At 54.4% G+C, this 19,429-nt stretch overlaps 1 protein-coding gene across 4 annotated transcripts; it reads right to left on the reverse strand.

Moving 5' to 3' along the window:
- Nucleotides 1-712: 712 nt before the first annotated feature.
- Nucleotides 713-18,175, reverse strand: EGFL7 (EGF like domain multiple 7). Of its 4 annotated transcripts, none has more exons than XM_051636268.1 (10): nt 18,033-18,175; nt 14,021-14,089; nt 9,078-9,263; nt 7,420-7,542; nt 7,102-7,214; nt 6,306-6,401; nt 4,810-4,971; nt 3,846-3,910; nt 3,391-3,547; nt 713-1,451 (listed from the first exon to the last, which is right to left on the reverse strand). In XM_051636268.1, the coding sequence occupies exons 3-10, from the start codon at nt 9,155-9,157 to the stop codon at nt 1,429-1,431; spliced, it is 819 nt and encodes a 272-aa protein (XP_051492228.1). In that variant the 5' UTR covers nt 9,158-9,263; nt 14,021-14,089; nt 18,033-18,175; the 3' UTR covers nt 713-1,428. The 4 variants fall into 4 exon arrangements, with proteins under 4 accessions (XP_051492228.1, XP_051492229.1, XP_051492231.1 ...); XM_051636269.1 differs by lacking the exon at nt 18,033-18,175 and adding an exon at nt 14,260-14,927; XM_051636271.1 differs by lacking the exon at nt 6,306-6,401.
- Between the last annotated feature and the right edge of the window lie 1,254 nt (nt 18,176-19,429).

Below are 19,429 nucleotides of genomic sequence, written 5' to 3' on the forward strand. Positions count from 1 at the left end.
GTGGGAGCTAGGGCAGGGGGGCTGCTGCAGGAGGGAGAAGGGTGCTGGCCCTTCAGCTCTTGCAAGCAGTGGGTTTGGTGATGGAGGGGGAATGGCAGGTCTTTGTCCCCACCCTGTGTCCCAGAGGCAGAAGGGTCACGTTTCTGCACTCCAGCCTCGCACCAAGCCACAGCCTGGCCTGAGCTAGGAGGTCAAATGCCTGCAGAGACCTGTCCCAGGGACACAGGAAGGTGGTGCCTGCGTGGATGGGAGCCTGTGTCATCGAGGGCCCTGGAGTGAGAACCTTCCCAGCCAGGAATGATCCCACAGCCTCAGGGTGCGCAGCAGGGGCTTTATTTTGGCACAGCACCCCCTTGGCCACAGGGGTCCTCCTGTAGCCCAACTCCAGGCAAGGAGGAGAGTGTTGTACCAGGGGGCTCACCTCTGCTCTGCTGTACCCGTGTCCTTGGGCTCAAGCAAACAGTGCTGGAGAGGCAGAAGCATGTGCCTGGGCTGTGGGGTCCAAGAGAGAGTGGCCACCCCAACAGCTCGTGCCAGGGTAAACACCAGGGATGCCAGGCCCTGTCCCCAGTCCAGGCAGGCAGAGCAGTGTCCCTCCCTCCTTGGCCTCACCCTGTTGGCACAGGTTTGTCCCTGTCTGCTCTGTGCTGATGATGGGAGTGTCACAGGAAAAGGTTTTCTGTTAAAGCAAATGAAAACAGACTCTGTCACAGCAAGTGAAAAAGCTTCATCCTTGTTGCTGCTCCGTAGGGCCTGGGGATGGTGCAGAGGTCTGGGAGCAAGAGCAGGTAATTTCAGAGCAGCTGCCACGCTAGGAAGCACCATCCCAACCTCCAGAGCTCATGGAGAGAGGCTGGTCCTTGAGAGCAGCACAGGACCTGCAGGGATGGGCACCCTCAGCCAGCTCAGTACCTCTGCAGGGACGCGTTGCACCCATCCCCTGCCGTGATGCCCGGCTCGGGGCTGCCCCTCTGCCACAAGGGGTTTTTGGCCAAAGTCCTCTGAACACAGGAGAGTCCAAATACATCATCTTTGGGTGGGAGCAGGGAGGAGGAGCATGGCAGGGTGGGAAGCTGTCCTGCCTGGAACAGGTCTGTGCTCCACAGGGAGATGATGCCCCAGGGTAATGCTGAGCACCACACGGCTCCACGTACAGCCAGACAGGCACTAACAGCACGAGGTAAGGCATTTATTTTCTGCCCCTCCAGCAGGAAGGGGATGAGGTGTTGAGGGCTCAAGAGTCAAGTTTGGAAGTAACTGCATGATCTTTGATAAGGTGAATTGGAAGAGAAAATGCTGGAGATGCTGATAGAAACCAGCCTTCTCCTGCTACCCTGTGCCTTCCCTGTAGATGATGTGGCTTCATCCTCACCAAGGAGGTAAGAGCTCTGGCTGTACTCTGCTTGCTCCAGTTCCTTGGGTGCTCAGTTAGAGTTCATTCTTGCAGGAACCTGAGAAGATGAAAAACAATAATCCAGCCATGTTGGTTGCCTGGGTTTGGTTTATTCCTTTCCCCAAGAAGGGCAAGATTGACCTCAGCCTCTGTGAATATCACCCACACTTGCTGCTTTCCCTTTGCCAGACAACCCCAGGCTGGCTCAGTCCCACCATAGGGAAGTCCTGTGCAAAGCATCCCAAGGAGGGTGTTAAGTGACAATGACACTGGCTGCTCTAGGATGGGAAGCTGGGACCAGCCTGTCCCTAGGACAGATGAAGCAGGTGGCTCTGTGTGACAGTATCTGGAAGCAGGTGCTGCTGGCCACTGAAGTCCCCAGTGCCCAGGGAGCTCCATGGGCTGGAGAAGGGACTTGGTGGGGCAGCTGTGGCACAGGCCATGTGCTGGGAGTCTCCTGTGCTCCTGCCCTGCTGTCATTGTCACAGCCGGACATCGACCCAGCCAGCACTGAGCTGGGGTCACTCAGACCTAGGGGGGCTAAAATGGTTATGGCTTAAAGACATCCAACCTGGCACCTTCAGTGGTGGTTTAAAGAAGAGAAAATGTTTTGATGGGTTTTTTTCCTCATCACATCCTCAGTGGGTGGATAATTGGAGGGTGGAGATGTAGCTTAGTATTTAGTTGTGAAATGCTTCCCAAGGCATGGAGAACCGATGGCCACACCACTCCATGGGATGCCCCTGGAGTAGGAAAGGGCAGTCTCGTGTCCTCCACCGACTTTCAAGACCATGGAGGGGCGGGGGGGAAACACACAACTCTTGCTTGCTGGCACAGGCTTGGCAGAAGTTAATTTCAGGACTTTGGAGTCATCCCTTGGAACAAATCCATGTTACCTTGTGATCCTGCTCACATTCCTCGTTGCTGTCACTAACAATATGTACAGGGCACTACCAGGAAACTCAGTCTGCTGGAACACTTGGTGGTTCTGATGATTACCCCTTTCTGAGCTGGTTTTCAAGTGTCTATTTGCAGCTGCTTTGTCTTCAAACAAGTTCTTTGAAGTCTTTTATATCCAAGCCATTACTGCAAGCAGTGAACTGGGACTGGGTATGTCCTGAAACAGTTTCCCTTAGTCTTTCCAAGCATCAGGCTGCTGCTGCACAGCAGCTTGAGTTGGCCCAGCCTTGCCTGGTTTCTGGGTGTGTTTGACTGGGATTACTTACTGGCAAAACGAGCTAGAGAGAGCTGTCTATCAAAGTAAAGTGTCCACAGGGTTTGTGCTCCACCCTGAGTCAAACTGCAGGGCTCCAAGAGGAGCCTTGCACACACCTCAGGGCCCCCAGGGGATGCTGCCTCGCTCTCTGGTTCTGTGGGGGGAGCACACCAGGCAGGAACACTCCCCCCACCACCTTCAGCCATTTCACACTCGACAGGTCTCACCAGTGGCTCGTTTTCAGAGGCTGCTACTGAGGAGACCTGCTCTGGTCCACTGCTTGGCAAAGGAGTGGTCTGCAGACCTTAAAAAGAAATGCCTAAAACTTCCCAGGCTCGTAAATCTGCCAACTTCTGCACGCTCCCTAAACCTTCCTGATTGACTTTTTGGACTGTTAATTTCCTGAGAGTTGAGGTTTCTTTTCTAAGGACCAAGTTCTGGCAGTACAGGAAGGGAACACAGCCTGTGAGGGTGCTGAGCATGAGACATGACCTGCTCACAGGGGCCTCCTCCTGCTTCTGCCCCAGAGCCACGTTTCCACGTGCCCATCTTATGATTTCTGGCTGCTACAAGGGCAGTCAGTGCAGCCATAGAAACAGCTTTGAAATAAAGCTAATGGGCTGTTTGTGTTCATCTTTTACTAATTACAGGCTGCTTTGCTTGAGGGGGATATAAATTAATAGTGGCATATGTGTTACTGATCTCACTGGCCTACATCTGCTCACTGTGGCCAGTGTGGGTGGAGTGAAAAACTTCAACCCTGCTTTTTCCAGGCACTTACACGTCTCCAGCCGCTCCTCCAGGAAGGAGATCTGCTCGCTCAGGGAGTCGATCCTGTCCAGTTGCTGGAGGGAGTGGGACAGACGGCTGATGGGGTCTGTGCCCACGTCCTCTGGCACAGATGGCATGAGGAACGGGGCCAGAACCAACTGGAGTTTCTGCAGGGAGAAGGGGAGCCATGAGTGTGTCCTCCCCAGCCTGGTGGGCTGTACAGCCGGCTGGTGGGTGATGGGTTGTGCTCCAAGGGCTGCTGGGCTGGAAGCGCTACTGTGTGGGTGCTGCCAGCAGCGTGGAGCACAGCTGGGAGTGCTGTGGCATGAGGCCAGCACGATGTTAAAAATAGAGCCGGGGCAGAGGGAAACCCTGGCTGCAAACAGCATGGGGTGGGAGCTGGCTGAGCGTGGCCTTGAGCTGTGACAGGGCAGTGAGGGCAGGACGAAGCAGGACAGAGCTCACCTGCTCCAGCGCTTCCACTCTGCTCTTCAGGTCTTTCATTTCGTCCTTCATTTCAGTGGGGAGAACTAAAACAGTGAACACAAAAAGGTCAGTGAGTAAAAGCCCTGAGGTGAAGTGGAAGGTGCTGGGGTGAGATATTGCTGCAGGGCTCAGGCCAAGCTCTGCTGCTTTTTGCTTCTCTCCTACTGAGCTGCCAGGGTCTGCCCCACTGGGACCAGCTCACAGAACATCAGTGGGATCCAACACCTGCTGCAAGCACTGGCATCTAGTCCTGCAGCCGAGGCACACAAGCCTCTCCTTGCTGCCAGAGCACCTGCAACAAAGCAGGGAATTTTTCAGGCAGTGGGGTGCTGCTTAAGGGATAAAACATCTGGTGAAGCTTGGCCTTCTGCACCCACGGTGCCATTTAGCACCCAGGTCTGCCCTGTCCCTGGCCACAAAGGCTCATCCCAGCTGAGGGCCCTGCAGGGGGGTGAAGGCAGGTGACTTGTGGGGCACGTGCAGATGGTGCCCTGCTCCTCCAGGTGTTCCCCGTGCGATGCCCGTGCTGGCCACAGCGCATTATTACTCACGGTACGAGTTTGAAGTGTCACAGCGCGTACCAAAAGTAATAATGGGCCATCACCAGCTGTGCCCTCTGCTCCTCGTGGCTCCGGACTTGTCCTGCAGGAAGGGTGATGATGATGATGATGATGATGATGATGGAGAGAACAACCACACACCACAGATGGGCTCTGTCACCCTTGCAGATGGAGAAGTGGCTGGGTTCGTGCACAGGGAGGTTGTCTGGGTGGTAGAAGGACTCTCAGGTCACTGAGAATAAAGCTGAGAGGTTCTGGCTCTCATCCCCTCTCCTGTCTCTTGCCAGTCCTGCTCCAGCCACCCTCTGATGCTGAGTGTTAATCCCAGCTTTCATCAAAGGCCCTGAGCAGCTGGGGCTGCCCTGCAACAGGGGCCAGGTTACCTGCTTGGCTGAAGGGGGGCTCGGGGGCTGGCACCAGGGGCTGGCAGGCCTTGTGGTTGGCAGCGAGGCCGAAGCCGTCCCGGCAGGCGCAGCGGTAGCTCCCAGCCGTGTTGATGCAGAGCTGAGCACACCCGTGGCTCTGGCTGGCACACTCGTCCACATCTGAAACAACAGGTACAACTGGGTGAGGACCAGGGGGGCTAGGAGAGGCTCACCAGGGTCAGGGGCACTGAGGGCTCAGCCCTGCTGAGGTCCTGCTCCCCCACTAGAGCCACATGGGCTCACACAGGGCGGGGATGTGAGGGGAGCCCAGATTGAGCTGGTGTTTGTGCTGGGCACAGCTCTGGGTGCTCTCAGGGACCTGCCAGCACCTGGGACTCTTGCACCTGGCTGGAGTAAACCTGGGTTAATCCCGAGGGGAATCTGGCCACCTCCCCTCTGCCCACTCCTCCCACAACAGAACCAGAAACAAAAGCAGTGGTCAGAAATGTCCGGGATCTAGCCAGGGTGTGCAGGCAGCACTCAGCTCTCATCCTGGATTTATGACCAGGGTTTTGGTTCCAGCCAGCCATGGCGAGGAGCTATCAGCCTTTCAAGTGTGTACAAAACCCAGTAACCTCTCCTCACACGGGGGAGTTATTAAAGCTGTTCCCACAAAGCAAAATGAGCTGAACCGCTTCCCACGCCCGGGTGAATCTGTTTTAGGCAGTGGGAAAATCCTCTCCCCCTGCGCTGGAGCCGGAGCTGTCAGCAACGTGCTCAGCCCTGCCTGGCCCAGCGTGGGCCAGTGCCACACGCTCCTTGTCTGCTTTATGGGAGGGTGAATAAGCTGGGAAACACCATGGCAGAGGTTTGGTCTGCAGAGCACTGCTGCCCTCCACACTGCCTGATTTTCCTGCGCTCTGGAGAGGAGCATCAGGCTGCTGTGGTGCTGAGGAGGAGCTCAGTGCCTGGAGATCACCGGGCCTTCCCTCCACCTCTGGATATTTTTGGCTTACAGATTTAATCTCTGCAGTAAAAGGGCATCTTAGTTTACAGCAAGAGTTTACAAAGCTTTGGAGATACACAACCTCTGGCCAACCCCACCAGTGTGAGGGCTGCTCTGCAGAAAGCAGAGAATAGTCTCTGCTCACGCTGACCCTGCAGCAGAAAGAAAACGTGGGTACCAGGGCTGCACTCATGGCTGAGAGCACTGACACCATACAAGGGAGATCAGAGCTCCCCTGGGAGCCCAGTTTCTCATCCTTTCCTGGCCAGACCACCAGGCCTCACTGCCCTTAAGCAATAGGTGTAGATGTGCATGTGTGTGGAGGGGTAACACACTGGTTCCCTCTGTGGTCTGCACCAAGGCTTAGTGAGGAGCCACAGTGCTGGTCCCTGTAACCCAACTGATGGGTCACTGTGTGGGCAGAGGAATTCCAGAGCCCCATGGTCCTGAAGCTCTCCCAAGACAGACTAAATGCAGGGAGCCTAGAGGAAAGTGGCATGGCTGGTACCTGTCTGGCAGGCTCGCCCCGTCCAGCCGGGTGGGCAGGCGCATCTCCCAGGGAAGGTGCAGCTCCCACCGTTCTGGCATGGCACCCAGCAGAGAGCTGTGGGACCAAACATGAACACAGCATCACTGGGCAGCTCTGGGGGTCCTGAGCTCCCTCTCCTGCCACCGTGGGTGCATGAACACACAAACAAAAACACACCCCAGCTCCAGCCAGGGCCAGGATGCTCTGCAGCAGCCCCAGGGCAGTGGGGTTGAGCTGACCAGGGTGCACAGGGCTCAGAACAGGTGGTACTAACAGGACTTTGGTATTTCCAGCCTGAAAAAAGGCCAAAGTGCCTGCAGGTAGCACAGCTGGAAGGCAGGGGGGTTGATGGGCAGCAGAAGGCCCTGGTGCTGTGCTCTGAGCTCATCTGGGGACAGACTAGTTGTTGATGTTTTGTATTTGTTTTGTGCTTTACATCAGAGTTGCCTCCTAAAAGCATTTCTCTTCCATTACTGCTGGTTTATATGGAAAGGCCTTAACTCGTTTTATTTATCCTCTGGTAACTATAAAGTTAATCAGCAATCCCAAAGGAAAAAGGCCTGCGAGGCAGCAGAGAAAGGCTGGGAATTAATCAGAAATTGAGCTGCATGTGGCTGTGACGCCAACATTTTAAATGCTTTCCTACAGGGAGAACTGTCTGACAGGCAAGAGTGCTGGTAAATGAGAGCTGGCTGCTGGGGCTCACTCAGGGACCTGAGCTACCCAGCCCATGGGCTCTGGGGGACAGATGGGTGGTGGCACAGCAGCTTCTTACCTCTGTTGCACCCCAGTGCGTAGCTGTTAGCTCTGCTCCAGCCAGGACAGCAAGAGGCCACGGGCTGGGGCAGCTCCTGGATCACCTGCCGGTAGGCAACCCTGTAGATGGTCCTGCAACACAAAGACAAGCTGAGTTGTGTGGCCGAGAATGTGCCCCAAGCCCCCCATCCTGCTCCCATGCCAGTGGGTCAGACCCCCTTGCCCAGGGACTGGGAGCCCCTTCCCCACAGATTGAGGCAGGACTCCCCCACGGGTCACTGCCTTGCCAGGATGGATCCAGGTCCCTCTTGGGGACCAGCTTGGTGGCTGCCCTCACCTGTAGGTGCTGCAGAGGCGGTGGCCCTGGCAGGTGGTGAGGTAGGGCTGGTAGACGGGCTGGACGTGGGACTCGGCGTGGGCGGCCGCCCGGCCCTGCGGCGCCGCGGCACAGACCCTGCGGCTGAGCAGAGGGGAGCAGGTCAGACACCAGCTAAAAACCAACCCCACGCTTCTCCCTTCGCCACAAAGGGGCTGATTTACACCAGCCCAGGACAGTCCCTCTCTCCAGACAGCTATTGAAATGGCAGTGGCTAATTGCCCGAGTGACCCCCGAGGCTACTTCAAGCTGTTTCAGGGCAGCAACACAAAGCTGGAGCCCTGCGGGCTGCACAGGCTCTTCCTGCCCTGCACCGAGGCACTGACGCCTCCTGGTACACTCACCCCAGCACAGTCCCTCTGTCCCAGGGGAGCTGTTGGGGCCCATATTTAAGAGTGATTTACTCAAAGCAGTTCTCCTTCCATTCATCTCCTGTCTTCCCCAAAAAATCACCCCCTTTCTGGGTGGATTTTTCCTTTCTGAGACTTTTGCATTCCTGAAACGGTTGCCCCTGTGGTCACCAAGAAATTAATCATTTCACAGGAAGGGTCAGGCTCACCACAAAAAAGCAGAGGCCAGACGAAAGTTGCCCTCCCGTCTTCCTAAGATAACTGTGATCCAGTCAAAAACTTTCCCAAGGTTAACAGCCAAGGTGGTCTTGGTTAAAAACTCTTTTTCTTTTTACTTTTTCCAGCCCAAACAGGTCAGTCCCACTGAGGAACTCATGTACTTGTCTCAGCTTCCCAGCCCAATTAGAAACTAGAATAAAAAGCCTGGGAATTAGCACGGACATCAGATGGCTTCCATTAACTCCAGAAAAGTCCTCTCAGCCTCACTGATTAATGTTATAGAAGATGCAATTTTTAAATAGCAATTGTTTGCTTTGCAAAATGTAGAACAAAGCTATAGTTGCAGCCTGTGTGTGCGAGTGAGGAATTCAGCCTGTGGGTTTAGTCACAACCAGAATGCAAAAGGTTCAATGCCAGAGGAGAGTATTTCAGTGTAAAAACAAATTGCAGAAAATGTGAGCTGTAGCCAGGGGATGAGCACTGAGCTCGAGCTCCTCTTGGCTGGGGAAGAAACTGGGACACTGAGCTCTGGTCTTTCTCAGACCCAGTGGGAGATGAGCTGTGCTGGGGCTTTCCATGCCTGTGTGCCCTGGATGGAGCATCCTCTCAGAGCTAGGAGGCTGCATCCTCCTCTGGAGGCTCATTTGTGCAGTTTGGTTGGAGTGAGAGCAGGACTGCACGTGTATCTTTGTGCAAGAATGTGCTCAAAAGAGACAATCATTCACAAACAGTTCAGGGCCTTTTTAGCTTTTGACTCTCTCAGACTAAAAGCCCAGCATGTCCTTTGTGTCCCCTGGAGGGAGCTAAACGGATCCAGAGCATTTTCTCTGAGAGGTTTCTTTGCTTCAGTGACAAAGCAACCAAACACCAGCTAAGGGTTGCTGAGGAGGACTCGGCTGAGCCTCTTCCCACCTCCTGGCCAGCCCAGTGGGCTGCAGTGCAGGTGCAGCCAGCTGGCCAAGCACGGCTCCTCATCACCCTGAGAGGCTGCACCTCGCCATGCCACACAGACAGAAACCCCCAAGAGATGCTGACAAAAAGGGGGCTTACCCTGCCCGGGCAAAGGCATCTGTGCTGGTCACGCTGAGGATGAAGAGGAGTCCCAGGTGGAGGCAGCCGATGCGGCACATGTCCCGTCCCTCCTGCGGCGCCCTGGGCTGCGCGGCACGACCGAGTCTCGCTCTCTGGTGGGCAGTGCTGGCTCCTACCACATGTCTGGCCTTTCAGTGGGGAACCCTGCAACCCAGAGACGAGTGGTGTGAATGTGTGGCATTCCCGGCTGGGGACATCTGATGGAGCTGCGGGGACAGGGCCAGCTCCTGCTCCCAGGGTCAGATGGACAACGCTGGGTGTGGAGAGCACACGGGGCTGGGGCAGGAGCACAGTTGCTGGAAACAGAGCAGGGTGATTTATCAAAGCAGAGGGGAAGAGGGGACATGAGGAACACATGAACCCCTTGCAAGGTGGGCGCTCCTCTAGGAGCAAACCTGCTTTGCCCCACTCGAGTCACTACTGGGGCAGTGATTTTCCCTGGGGGACACTTGGCCCGGCAACCAGGAGATGCTCTCGTGGCACCAGGAAGGGACCAATTCCAGTCAGCAAAGGCAAAACAACAGCCCACAATTTCTTAATCCATACAGCATTGAAATGCTGCCTTTTCCCACCACATAACACACTGAAATCTGATCTTCTCTTTAAAATACAAGTTCTTGCCAGAGAATAGTGCTGTAAGGGCTATATGTACTGTCTGCAGAGTCAGTACTAACTGAGTCACAAATAAAGAGGCTTTGATTTTCTAGCAGAGGACAAATATGAAACAAGGCTGAAGAAGGTCAATAACAATATCTAATTAAACAATATCTAATTTAAACAGAACAGTTGGCCTCCGGATGGCAGCAGTTAAAGGAGGAAGAAATTAAGAAACCCTCCTTAAATATATGCCAATTAAAGAAAGAATCAGTCTTTCTAACTAAACCTTGAGAAAGGAGTGGCTTTAAAGAGAAGCAACACAAAATGAAACATCCTTTTGAAGCTGCAAATAAACTCTAAAGTCCCCAGGTGACGTGGGATTTGGGATTGTAGGTTCATCCCCAAACTCCTATGGGACAATTCCTAACTCTGAGCCAAATTGTTGGGGATAATCCTCCCTTGTAGGGAGGATTTTGGTGATATAAAGCCTGTAGTGTCCATTCTTCTCCAAAAATAGTGATAAATTTCATCCTCTAATGATTAATATGTGGTGTCTGCACCAGCAGGAAATCAAATCTTTCTTGACCTGCAGGAAAAAATTTAAAATAACAGTGAAGAAACTGCCTTTCTCCCCAGCCCTTCTGGAGACATCAACATACAGAGATGTACCAACTCCCCACTGTTTGGCCAGCCAGCTTTTCCCAGGGCTATACTGGGACACATATTTTCCTTACAATCACAGATCCCCAGACTAGCAGTGCATCTCCAAAAATTTCTAAGTCTAACTCTGCCAACCATCTCTGTCCCCCCATGGGATTCCCATGACTGCTGTGGGAGTTTTCCTGTGGGCACAAGCCTAAAATATAGATGGTTTGGATTTTTGCTTTGGAATGGGGCAGCATTGCCCTACCTCAAGTGGTCAGACTACCCCTCTGGGTCATAGAATTATGGTTGCTTCATAGCAGAAAGTTTCAAAAGTGAAAATTATGGTAGCCTATTCTTGTCTTTTTTTATTAGCTTATGAAAATCAGCCTCTCTGAAGACACTGAAGATCCTCCAACCTGGTGTCATTACCTATTCTAAAACTTCTCTTTTAAAGCACATAACTGAGGGAAAATATCTCAGGATTAAGAAAAAAAATGTTGTGGTTTTTTTTTGTTATTGCATTTCTGATCTCTCAAATGAAGATATAAAGCCCCATCATCTGGCAAGTGAAACTATGTGGGTGCATCTGTGCTTCTGTAGTTCCAGGGATCAGCAGAGTCTCCTTGACTGCCCATGTGCTCCTGTGAGTCTGGGGGTCTCTCTCCCACCATCCAAAGCCCTTAGTCTGCTCTTGCCTAACCTGCTGCAACAATCAAGGGGAAAACAGAGCCCACCGTGTGGGTGAGCAGTGCTTTGTCTAGCTCTGCCCATGAAACCAAAGCTCAGACTCCAGCTGATGGCAGCAGCAGGAATCAGAGCCTGTCTGCAAAGTGGTGCAAGAGAATCCAGTCCCTCCAGAGGATGAAGTTACCCTCAGGAGAATGCAACGGCTGCGTGTTTCCAACTGGCCTGGCCTGGTTCTGCAGTGAAACTGCTGCTCCCCACCGTCCCCTGGACCCGGTCTGTGCCCTTAGAGCCAAACCCTCCTGGAGAGGGTCAAGCACCAGCAGCAGGAAGACGGATTTTCTCTTAACAAACACCTCTAACTGCTCTCCGCACAGGCTAGATCAGGCAGCACGGAGCACGGGCACACGGATGCGGGTGCGAGGGAGCAGGGCAGGGGAACGTGGGCACGATGGAGCAGGGAGGGGGACACCGCGGTGCAAGGCACAGGGAGGGGGGCACTGGGGACACTGCGGGGGCACGGCCCCCGTGCAGCAGAGGGCAGAGACACGCAGGGACACGGGTACCGCGGAGCGGGACACAAGGACACGGGTAAGACGGAGGGGGATGCAGGGACACGGCGGAGCAGGACATAGGGACGAAGGTACCGCGGAGCAGGGACGCGGGGAACGCGGCGGCCGGCGCAGGGATGCTCCCCCCGGCCCGCAGCAGGCCGAGCCCCGCTCCCCGGGACCTGCCCTTCCCCGGGGCAGGCGGAGCCCTGCCCGCCCGACCACTGCCCGCCGCCCCGGGACCCCTCCCGCTCTGCCCCCACCCGTCCCGGGACCCCCGCGCCCCCAGCGCTGCGGCAGCGCGTCCCGCACCGCGAACCCGCTCCCCGCTCCTCCCGTCCCTCCAGCGGGGGATGCGGCTGAAGCCCCCCCAGGGCGAGCCGAGCCCCCGCCCGCCGGGACTCACCGGTGGCGGAGCCGCCGCCGCGCCGCGGCCCCCCGCGCATTTCCTCCCCCGGCCCCAGCCGGTCCCTCCGCCCCGGCCCAATGAGCTCCCGGCGGGGTGGAAAGCGGAGGCTCCCGGCCGGGGGGAAGCGCCGAGGCCCGGGGAGCCGCCCCCGCCCCGCCGGCCGCCACCTGCCCCCGCCGAGGTGCCCCGGCTCCCCGGGGGACGTGCAGGGACAGGGCAGGACCTGCTGGAGAGATCTGGTCCTGCGGGGACAGTCAGGGACACGACAGGAACGCCCAGAGAAGCCCGGTCCTGCGGGGGCATGCAGGGATAGAACAGGACCCCCCAGCCCCCCAGGGAAGCCCGGTCCTGAGGGGATGTGCAGTGACAGAGCAGGACCCCCTCGGAAAAGCCCAGCCCAGGGTGGGGGGACACGCTGGTGTTGTGCCCCATGTGCTGTCACTGCCACACGGATCCCAGTGGGGATGGGGTTGTGGGGGATCCCTGCCCTGGCACCCATCTCAGGAGCCTTACCTGCAGACCCCTTCAGCAGGCTGAGCCCCGCAGGCCCCCTCCGGCCCTTTCTGCATCCCCCATACTACGAGGACACAAAGTCCCTGACCCCCCACCCCGCCCGCGAACCAGCTCGCCTGGGTGGGCAGGGGATTAATGGCAAGGGCGGGAGATCCCTTAATTGCCCCCAGGTGAAATGGTCCATCACCAGCACAGCGGCCAGAGCAAATTTATTTCTCTATGCTAAAAAAATATTGTGGCTGGTTCTGCACTCCCCAAGAGGACACGTTATTACAAGAGGAGACAACACCTTTCCCTGGGTTAGAGACCAAACACACCCGACTGGTCCTTAGCCTCCTGCCGTGCCCCGTTAATCCCCCTGAGCTCATTACAACAGCCAAGTCCTCCAGAAGCAGGCAATGAACTGCCAGGACAGGGAGGCTGGTTTCCAGCAAACCCTAAAGGATGCTTAAGGGATTCCTTGGACATCCTCCCAGCTGTGGAATGGTGTGAAGACTGACCCGGAGAGATGCCCAAATGCAGCACACAGCCCCTGCCAGAGCACAGCTCCTCCAACTTGCCAATGCCTGCCCGGGGACAGACCAGGCAGGCCGATCCCCCAGCTGCCTGCAGGCTCCTCCTGTTAAACACCCAGCTATTTATCAAAGAAAATTCTGCAGTTCGGTTTGTGCCAAACTGCCACTTGTTTTGTCTACATTTTTCTCTGGGAAATTAGAGCACAGAGGGTTATTGTTTTCCAAATGACTTAGGCGCCTGCCCATGCACAGAACCAGCCTTAAAGATAGCAGGGGTCTGATGTGCAAATGAATGGCAGGATACAACCTCCCGGGAATATTTGTTCCCATTAAGCTTTGCAACTTTTTTTTTTTTTTTAAAGCATGTAGGCAGTTATAGGCAATAACAGCTCCAAATGAGCAATTGAGATCACTGGCCCATCCCCTGCATTTCCTCATGGATACGCTGAGGCTGCTGATGGAACTGGAGCTGTCTCGGGTCGCACGGCGCCCTCCAGGGAAGCTGATGGGTGCTGGATGTGAGATCTTCCCTAGGGAAGGGAGCAGAGGAGAACCAGCTCTGGGACAAGCTGGTGAAGATGGAGCTCCATTGCTGGGAGGACAGAGCGTGCAGGAGGCAGGATCCGGCCGGCAGTGAGGGAAAGGCTGCCTGATGCTGCTGGAAGCACAGCTCCATGTTACACAGCATCTCACATGGCACAAATAGGTTTGCCCACTCTGGATCTAACCTACCTCTGGGGAATGAATTCAAGTCACTTAATCTCACAAGCATGAAGCACAGGTAACCTTTCCCAAGAGCCCTGGAGTGGTGGTGATTATCTGATTATGCAGAGAGTGTTCCTGTCTTTTCTGGTTTACGGGGAGATGAACGGAGCCTGATACTCAACTTGCCTGATGGCTGCAAAACAGAGTTGGAAGCCAATGGAAAGCTTCTCCATCTGACCATACTGAAAGCACAAGATCTAATTTCACATCCAAGATGCTCACCTTAGCTGTGATGCTCCATCATTCCTCCCAGGCAGGGATCCTCTCCTTATGGAGCATTTTGGTTTCTTTCTGTCAGAACAGAAAAAGCCTGTTGTTAGACTCCCCTTGTACAGGCAGAAATCAGCACTGAGGCTTTGCTGAACACCAAGCTGTCCCCTCCAACAGTCTTCCCAGGCCCCAAGGCTGGGATTTTCCAAGAAGCCAAGAGAAGCGGTTGTCCCATTTCTTCTGAAACTCACCAGAGTGTTTCCAAGTTCCCTTAGACTCATCTGTCATCCCACCTGCTGTATCTCAACACTATGTTTTACCATCTTCAGTACATACACACACGCCTCTAAGGACAAAGACCCCTGACTGCCCAGGCAACCTTTGCACAAGTCCCCAAGATCCCAAGTGTAAATGTGAGGGTGAGGAAGAGGATGGACTCGTTGACATCCAGTGTCCCTCATGCACTCAGCTTTCAGCTGCTTGTGGGACAATGACACCCAGTGCAGGACTAAGAACACTGCTGTTCAGGGTCTCTCCTAGAGCCTTCTCAGCCATTAGACAATTATTCCTTAAGTGCACTGCAGCGTTTTAAATCCTGCAATTTTTTAAATTGCAAAATGTTTGCTGTTCAGTTCCATTTACTGGTTCAAATCTTTGCTCAAGAAAGTGTCCATGTCAACTGCCTAAGAACTGCATATAACCCATTAAAAGAGCATTTAATCCTCCGCTCACTGGGAGGGTTCAGTGTCTTATATGCTAATATTCATTATGCTGGGAGGAAATCCCCCAGGACACAGCTTGGCAAAGTTCCCTTGAAAGCAGAGGAGTGATGCCAGTTGGGAGTGGGGGAAGATGAGATCTGTTGGCTCCATTAATATCGGTGTGATGAGCTTCTGACAAAGGCACTAAGGGATTCTGGCTTCCAACTGCAAGTCTGTCTGAATTTGAAGTCCTCCCTGGGCCAGTGTTTTACATATTTCCTGCAAAGCTTTCTCCCTAGCACACCAGAACTGTACTCCCACGACATCTAATATTAATGCTTGTCTCAGAGCCAAGAAAGAAATGTTTCTGCCCAACCTCCTGCTTAGATTTACCAATGTCAAAATCTCCTTGTCTCCCACTGTTTTTTACCACCAGTGTGAGCTATGAGGCATGCTGAGTGCTGGCCCAGAGCAGGTCTGAGGCTGAGAACCAGCCTGGCTTTGAAGGTGAGTTTTTCCACCCACCTCCCCATTTCCTACAGCCAATCCCACAGACCTGCCAAGGACACTGCACCCCCCTGAGCAGCAGCACCAGAACCAACATCACCCTGAGAGCACCGGTGGATTAAAGGCTGGAGGTAGGTGGGCTTGGAAGGTGTGAGGGTGCCTGGGGCTGAGGTGGGGGACACACAACATTGCTCTGTCTCTGTAGGCATGAAAAAGGAATGATTAATGGAGGAGACTTAACGGGAGATCAGCACAAAGGTCCAACACCAGGAAACTTCTCTTAGGAGTGCTCACAACCCCTGGCAGTAAATGGGACCTGCCCAAGCACACAAGTACTTCTCCAAACTGGGGCCAGAAGTGCTGAAGTGGCAGATGGAGATAGATGGATGGGGAGACAGGCAGAAGAGTGACACACACAGAGATGCAAAACTTTTCAGCTGCTACAAGCCATGGCTGACCCCACACCCGCTGGGTACAATGGGCTCTCAGTGGCCTCTGCAAGGGTCTTGCACAGAACTGGAAGCATTTGCAAAAGCAAGAGGAATTTTTGGTGCTTCTGAAAAAAAGGGGGAAAGGCTTTTCCTGTTTTAGGACAAACTCTTCTGCTCAGGCGTTTCATAAGGCTGTTTGTAAACTTACACTTAAATTTAGGCTTTGGAGCAGCCCCTGTTCTGCAGAGCTCTGTAAGGAAAGTGACCTCCCACTATTCTATTATGTCCCATATTGTTCTCAGCTGCGTCAGCTGCAGAGCACGTATCTCGGTGGAAATCTAGAGGAGTCCATTGATGTCAGTGGGATCAAAGCAGGTCAAACCAAGAAAAGTACTTGGCCCATACCTCTGGGTCTCTCATCACCAGTTGCCCAGTACTGTGCATATTATCACCCAGATCTGATTCCCAAAAAGTGGTGGGTTTTTTTGTCTGAGTAAGTGCTTCATGAGCATTAAGTGTCTCAGGGCCACTACGCTACAACTTAAGGTGACCCTAGGGACACAGAGCAGCCCAGCTGTAGCTGTGTAAAAACAAATGCATGAACAGGACAACATCCTGTAGCCAGGTTTATTTTCTCTTATGTGCATAGACATGAGCTCTTATTTACGTTTAGAGGAGGCAGCAATGGCTGCTGTGTAAAAACTGGGAAATGATTCATCTCACCAAGGAATAAACTGAATTTTGCGGCTTTCTGTGAAATTCCCCTGGCAAAAAGTGACATTAGTCAGCAGGAAATGGTCCCTCACTCCACCATTCCCCTCTGCATTTTCCCAGTGAATCTCTCCCTCAGGAGTGCACAGAATGTGTGCTGGAAATAGCTGGGAGTTGCGTGCATGTCTGGGTGCCTCATGCAGGCCCTCCCAGTGAGCAGCTCAGGAGAGAGCATTTTGCACGAGGCTGTATTTTGCTCCAATGGTACTCTTTTGTCAGGAGAAAGTCTCCAGCTCCAGAAACCTGCCCTAAGTGGAGCTCCTCTCTGCAGTCACTTCCCAGGCTATGGGCAGGACATCAATCCAAGTGTTCGCTTTGGGAAAGAGAATGGAGAGTGAAATAGCACTTCTGATCATCCTCTTCTGCTTGAAGAGACCCTTTCCTTTTGTCTGAAACTTCAAGTTAAATCTTCCCTTGTGTTTCTCCATGCCCTTCTGCTGCTGGTGTGACTGTGAGTCAGGTTCGTTTACTCTAATTTGTTGCAGTTTGTAAATCTGTCTCCCCAAGCCAGCCCCATCTGCAGCAGCAGGGTCTGGGAAATGGCTCATATGAGCCCGCAGCCCAGATTCAATTTCTCTTCCTTACCTCCAGGGAAACCTGCACAGAGCTGGTAATTTAACAGCAAAGAGAGGGACTAACTCAATCGGCAGAATGAATGCTGGATCACAGGGAATAACATTCAAAATCTGCCAGGGCAGACTCAGTGTTTAGAGCCGTACCCAGAGGAGAGGCAGATTTTCAAGGAGGCTCAGTATCCAGCCCCAGCATCTGGGCTTCTGTCTCACATAAGTTCGCAAGAGGTGGCAGAGCTTCCCAATCTGCTTTTAAATTAATTTTATCACTGACAAAGCCTTGTTATTTCTTCTCACGTTTGATTCTCTGCCCATTGAATTGATTCCGTGAATGTCAGACCCCGGGAAAAAAAGGTATGCCAGGTAATTTCTATCCAGAGCCATTCACTGGTGTGGTCCTGCTTCATATTCCTGCACTGCCAGCTGTGTGCTGTGCAGAGGGGAGAGAGGGATGGGGGCAACATGGGCAGGAGAATTAAAAACGTGTCAGAGGTGTTCAGAGAGCAGACAGATGGAAAAAAGAGGAGTTAGAGAAAGAAAGGGAATTTGATAAGAATTTCCAGCTATCTTGCAAGTATTTGTGCAAGTGTTTGAAGCCTTCTTCTAAAAGCACAGGAGATAAATTGCAACCTCTGAGTCCTCCACTCCTGGAAAACAGCCTGAGTGCCAGTGGGGTGAATTAAAAATAACAGTGCTGCAGGTTGGGCTCAGCTCCGAGCGAGCCAGCACTGGAGATGCTCCTCAGCTCAGCACGTGCGTGGCTGACAGCAGAGCCAGCCTCGCTGGGCTCTTTAAAGCATGCCAGGGGATGCTTCAGAACCCGTTGTTTCCATCAGCCCTTGGCCAGCCCCGTGTTCAACCAGCCCCTGAGCCTCCCGCCGTTGTCTCCACCTGAGCAGGGGAAAAAACCCACCTGGAGCCTGCGGGGTCTGGCCTGGCGAGGACACGCTCCTGCTGCCCCCAGTGCCACCTCCCCATCCCACCCCATCCCATCCCATCCACCTCGTTCCCCCTGCAGCCACAACCACGGCTCGGACGGTACCTGCGGTGTCCTGGGTTCCCGGGCCCTGCCGCCGTCCTCCCCGCTGGCTCCCGGGGGCCATCCCCACCCGGCTGCCCCGGCGCTGGCGGGCCCGGGCACACGCCTCGCGCCCCCGGCATGGCCAGCCGCTGTCCCCGCACAGGCAGGAGGTGGCTGCTGAGGTGGAAGGGCGGCTTTTTATGCTTTTCTTCCTGTATAAATCAGGCCGGGGATGGACAATCCCAGACAGGACTTCCTGTGTGTGTTGTGCGCTGATAACAGGCGCCACAAGGAGAACAAACACGGCCGCCCCGAGCCCGGAGGGGGAGAGGGAGCACAGGGCGGCACCCCCACGCCGTGCCCACGGGGGATGGCTCTGGGGTGCCAAAGGGGAGACGAGGCAGCCGTGCATCCCCGGGGACACGAAGAGGGAGCGAGGCGCCTGCCAGGGCTCGCGGCCTGCGCCTCACACCAGGCCTAAGATGGCTGCCACCCTCCCGCCCCACTGACATGGGCACGTTTTGGCAGTACCTGCCTCAGCCACCCCTCGTTCCCCCTCAGGGGGGCTAGGGGAGACCCCTGCAGTGCCAGGGCCTCCTCACAGCCCGTGCCCAGCAGGGCAGGGCCAGCGGCCATCCTCTCAAGAGGGGGCCATGCTGGCATTAGGTGCCAGCGCAGCACGTCCTGGGGTGTTTGCGACCCCTTGAAATTTGTGTTACCGAGTGGCTGAAGGAGGGACAGTACCCTTTTTAATTGGAAGCTGAAACTGTGATCCAGACTTTATGCTAGGAAAGGAGACATTTCATAACAGAAGGGCTGTAATTATTTATTGATTCTCTCAGAGGACAAGATCAGGCCACCAAACAAGCGGCCCGTGGCTGTCAGGACGTTGCTGATTGCTGTTGCGGGCAGCGAGACCCTCAGGGCAGCCCATATGCTTCCCCCCTGTCCCAGCAGAGTGCACAGCGTGGGCCTGGGGACACATGTCACCTGGGGCTCCCCCAGAGCAGGGACATGTGTCAGCGGGGGCTTCCCCAGAGAGGGAACACGTCCCGGGCTCACCCCGCACACGCCTGGGCAGCACAGAGCTCTTGTGCGCAGGCTTATGGTGAGCAGAGGATTACTCCCACCCTTATTCAGCAAAATATTACTCTGGGCAAGTCCCCTGGGAGTTGCAAAATATTCTTGTGTTTATTTATATAAATGCATGGCTAAAGAAAGACCCTGCCTGTTTTCCTTGGCAAGACAGGTTTTTAAACACTGTTTTCTGCTGCCCATCATTCTCTCCAGCAATAGGTGGTTTTATCCTGTGTGCTGCTTGGCAGCTGATGGACTCTGTGGGAGAGCATCTGTCCAGAGGAGTCTCTTCTAGGCACAAGTAGGTGTTTGTGCTCAGCTGTGCATGAAAAGTTATGTGT

The sequence above is a fragment of the Apus apus genome, chromosome 19 (genome assembly GCF_020740795.1).
Source record: "Apus apus isolate bApuApu2 chromosome 19, bApuApu2.pri.cur, whole genome shotgun sequence".
In the NCBI taxonomy this organism is placed as follows: Eukaryota; Metazoa; Chordata; class Aves; order Apodiformes; family Apodidae; genus Apus; species Apus apus.

Bases quoted from the DNA above. Each gene is read 5' to 3' on its own strand.
- EGFL7 (XM_051636268.1), bottom strand. From the start codon at position 9,157: ATGTGCCGCATCGGCTGCCTCCACCTGGGACTCCTCTTCATCCTCAGC. The intron at 3,911-4,809 runs GTAACCTGGCCC...TCACTGTTTTAG, and splicing joins GCCCCCCTTCAGCCAAGCAG to TTCTCCCCACTGAAATGAAG. The intron at 1,452-3,390 runs GTAAGTGCCTGG...TCATCTTCTCAG, and splicing joins GGAGGAGCGGCTGGAGACGT to GTTCCTGCAAGAATGAACTC.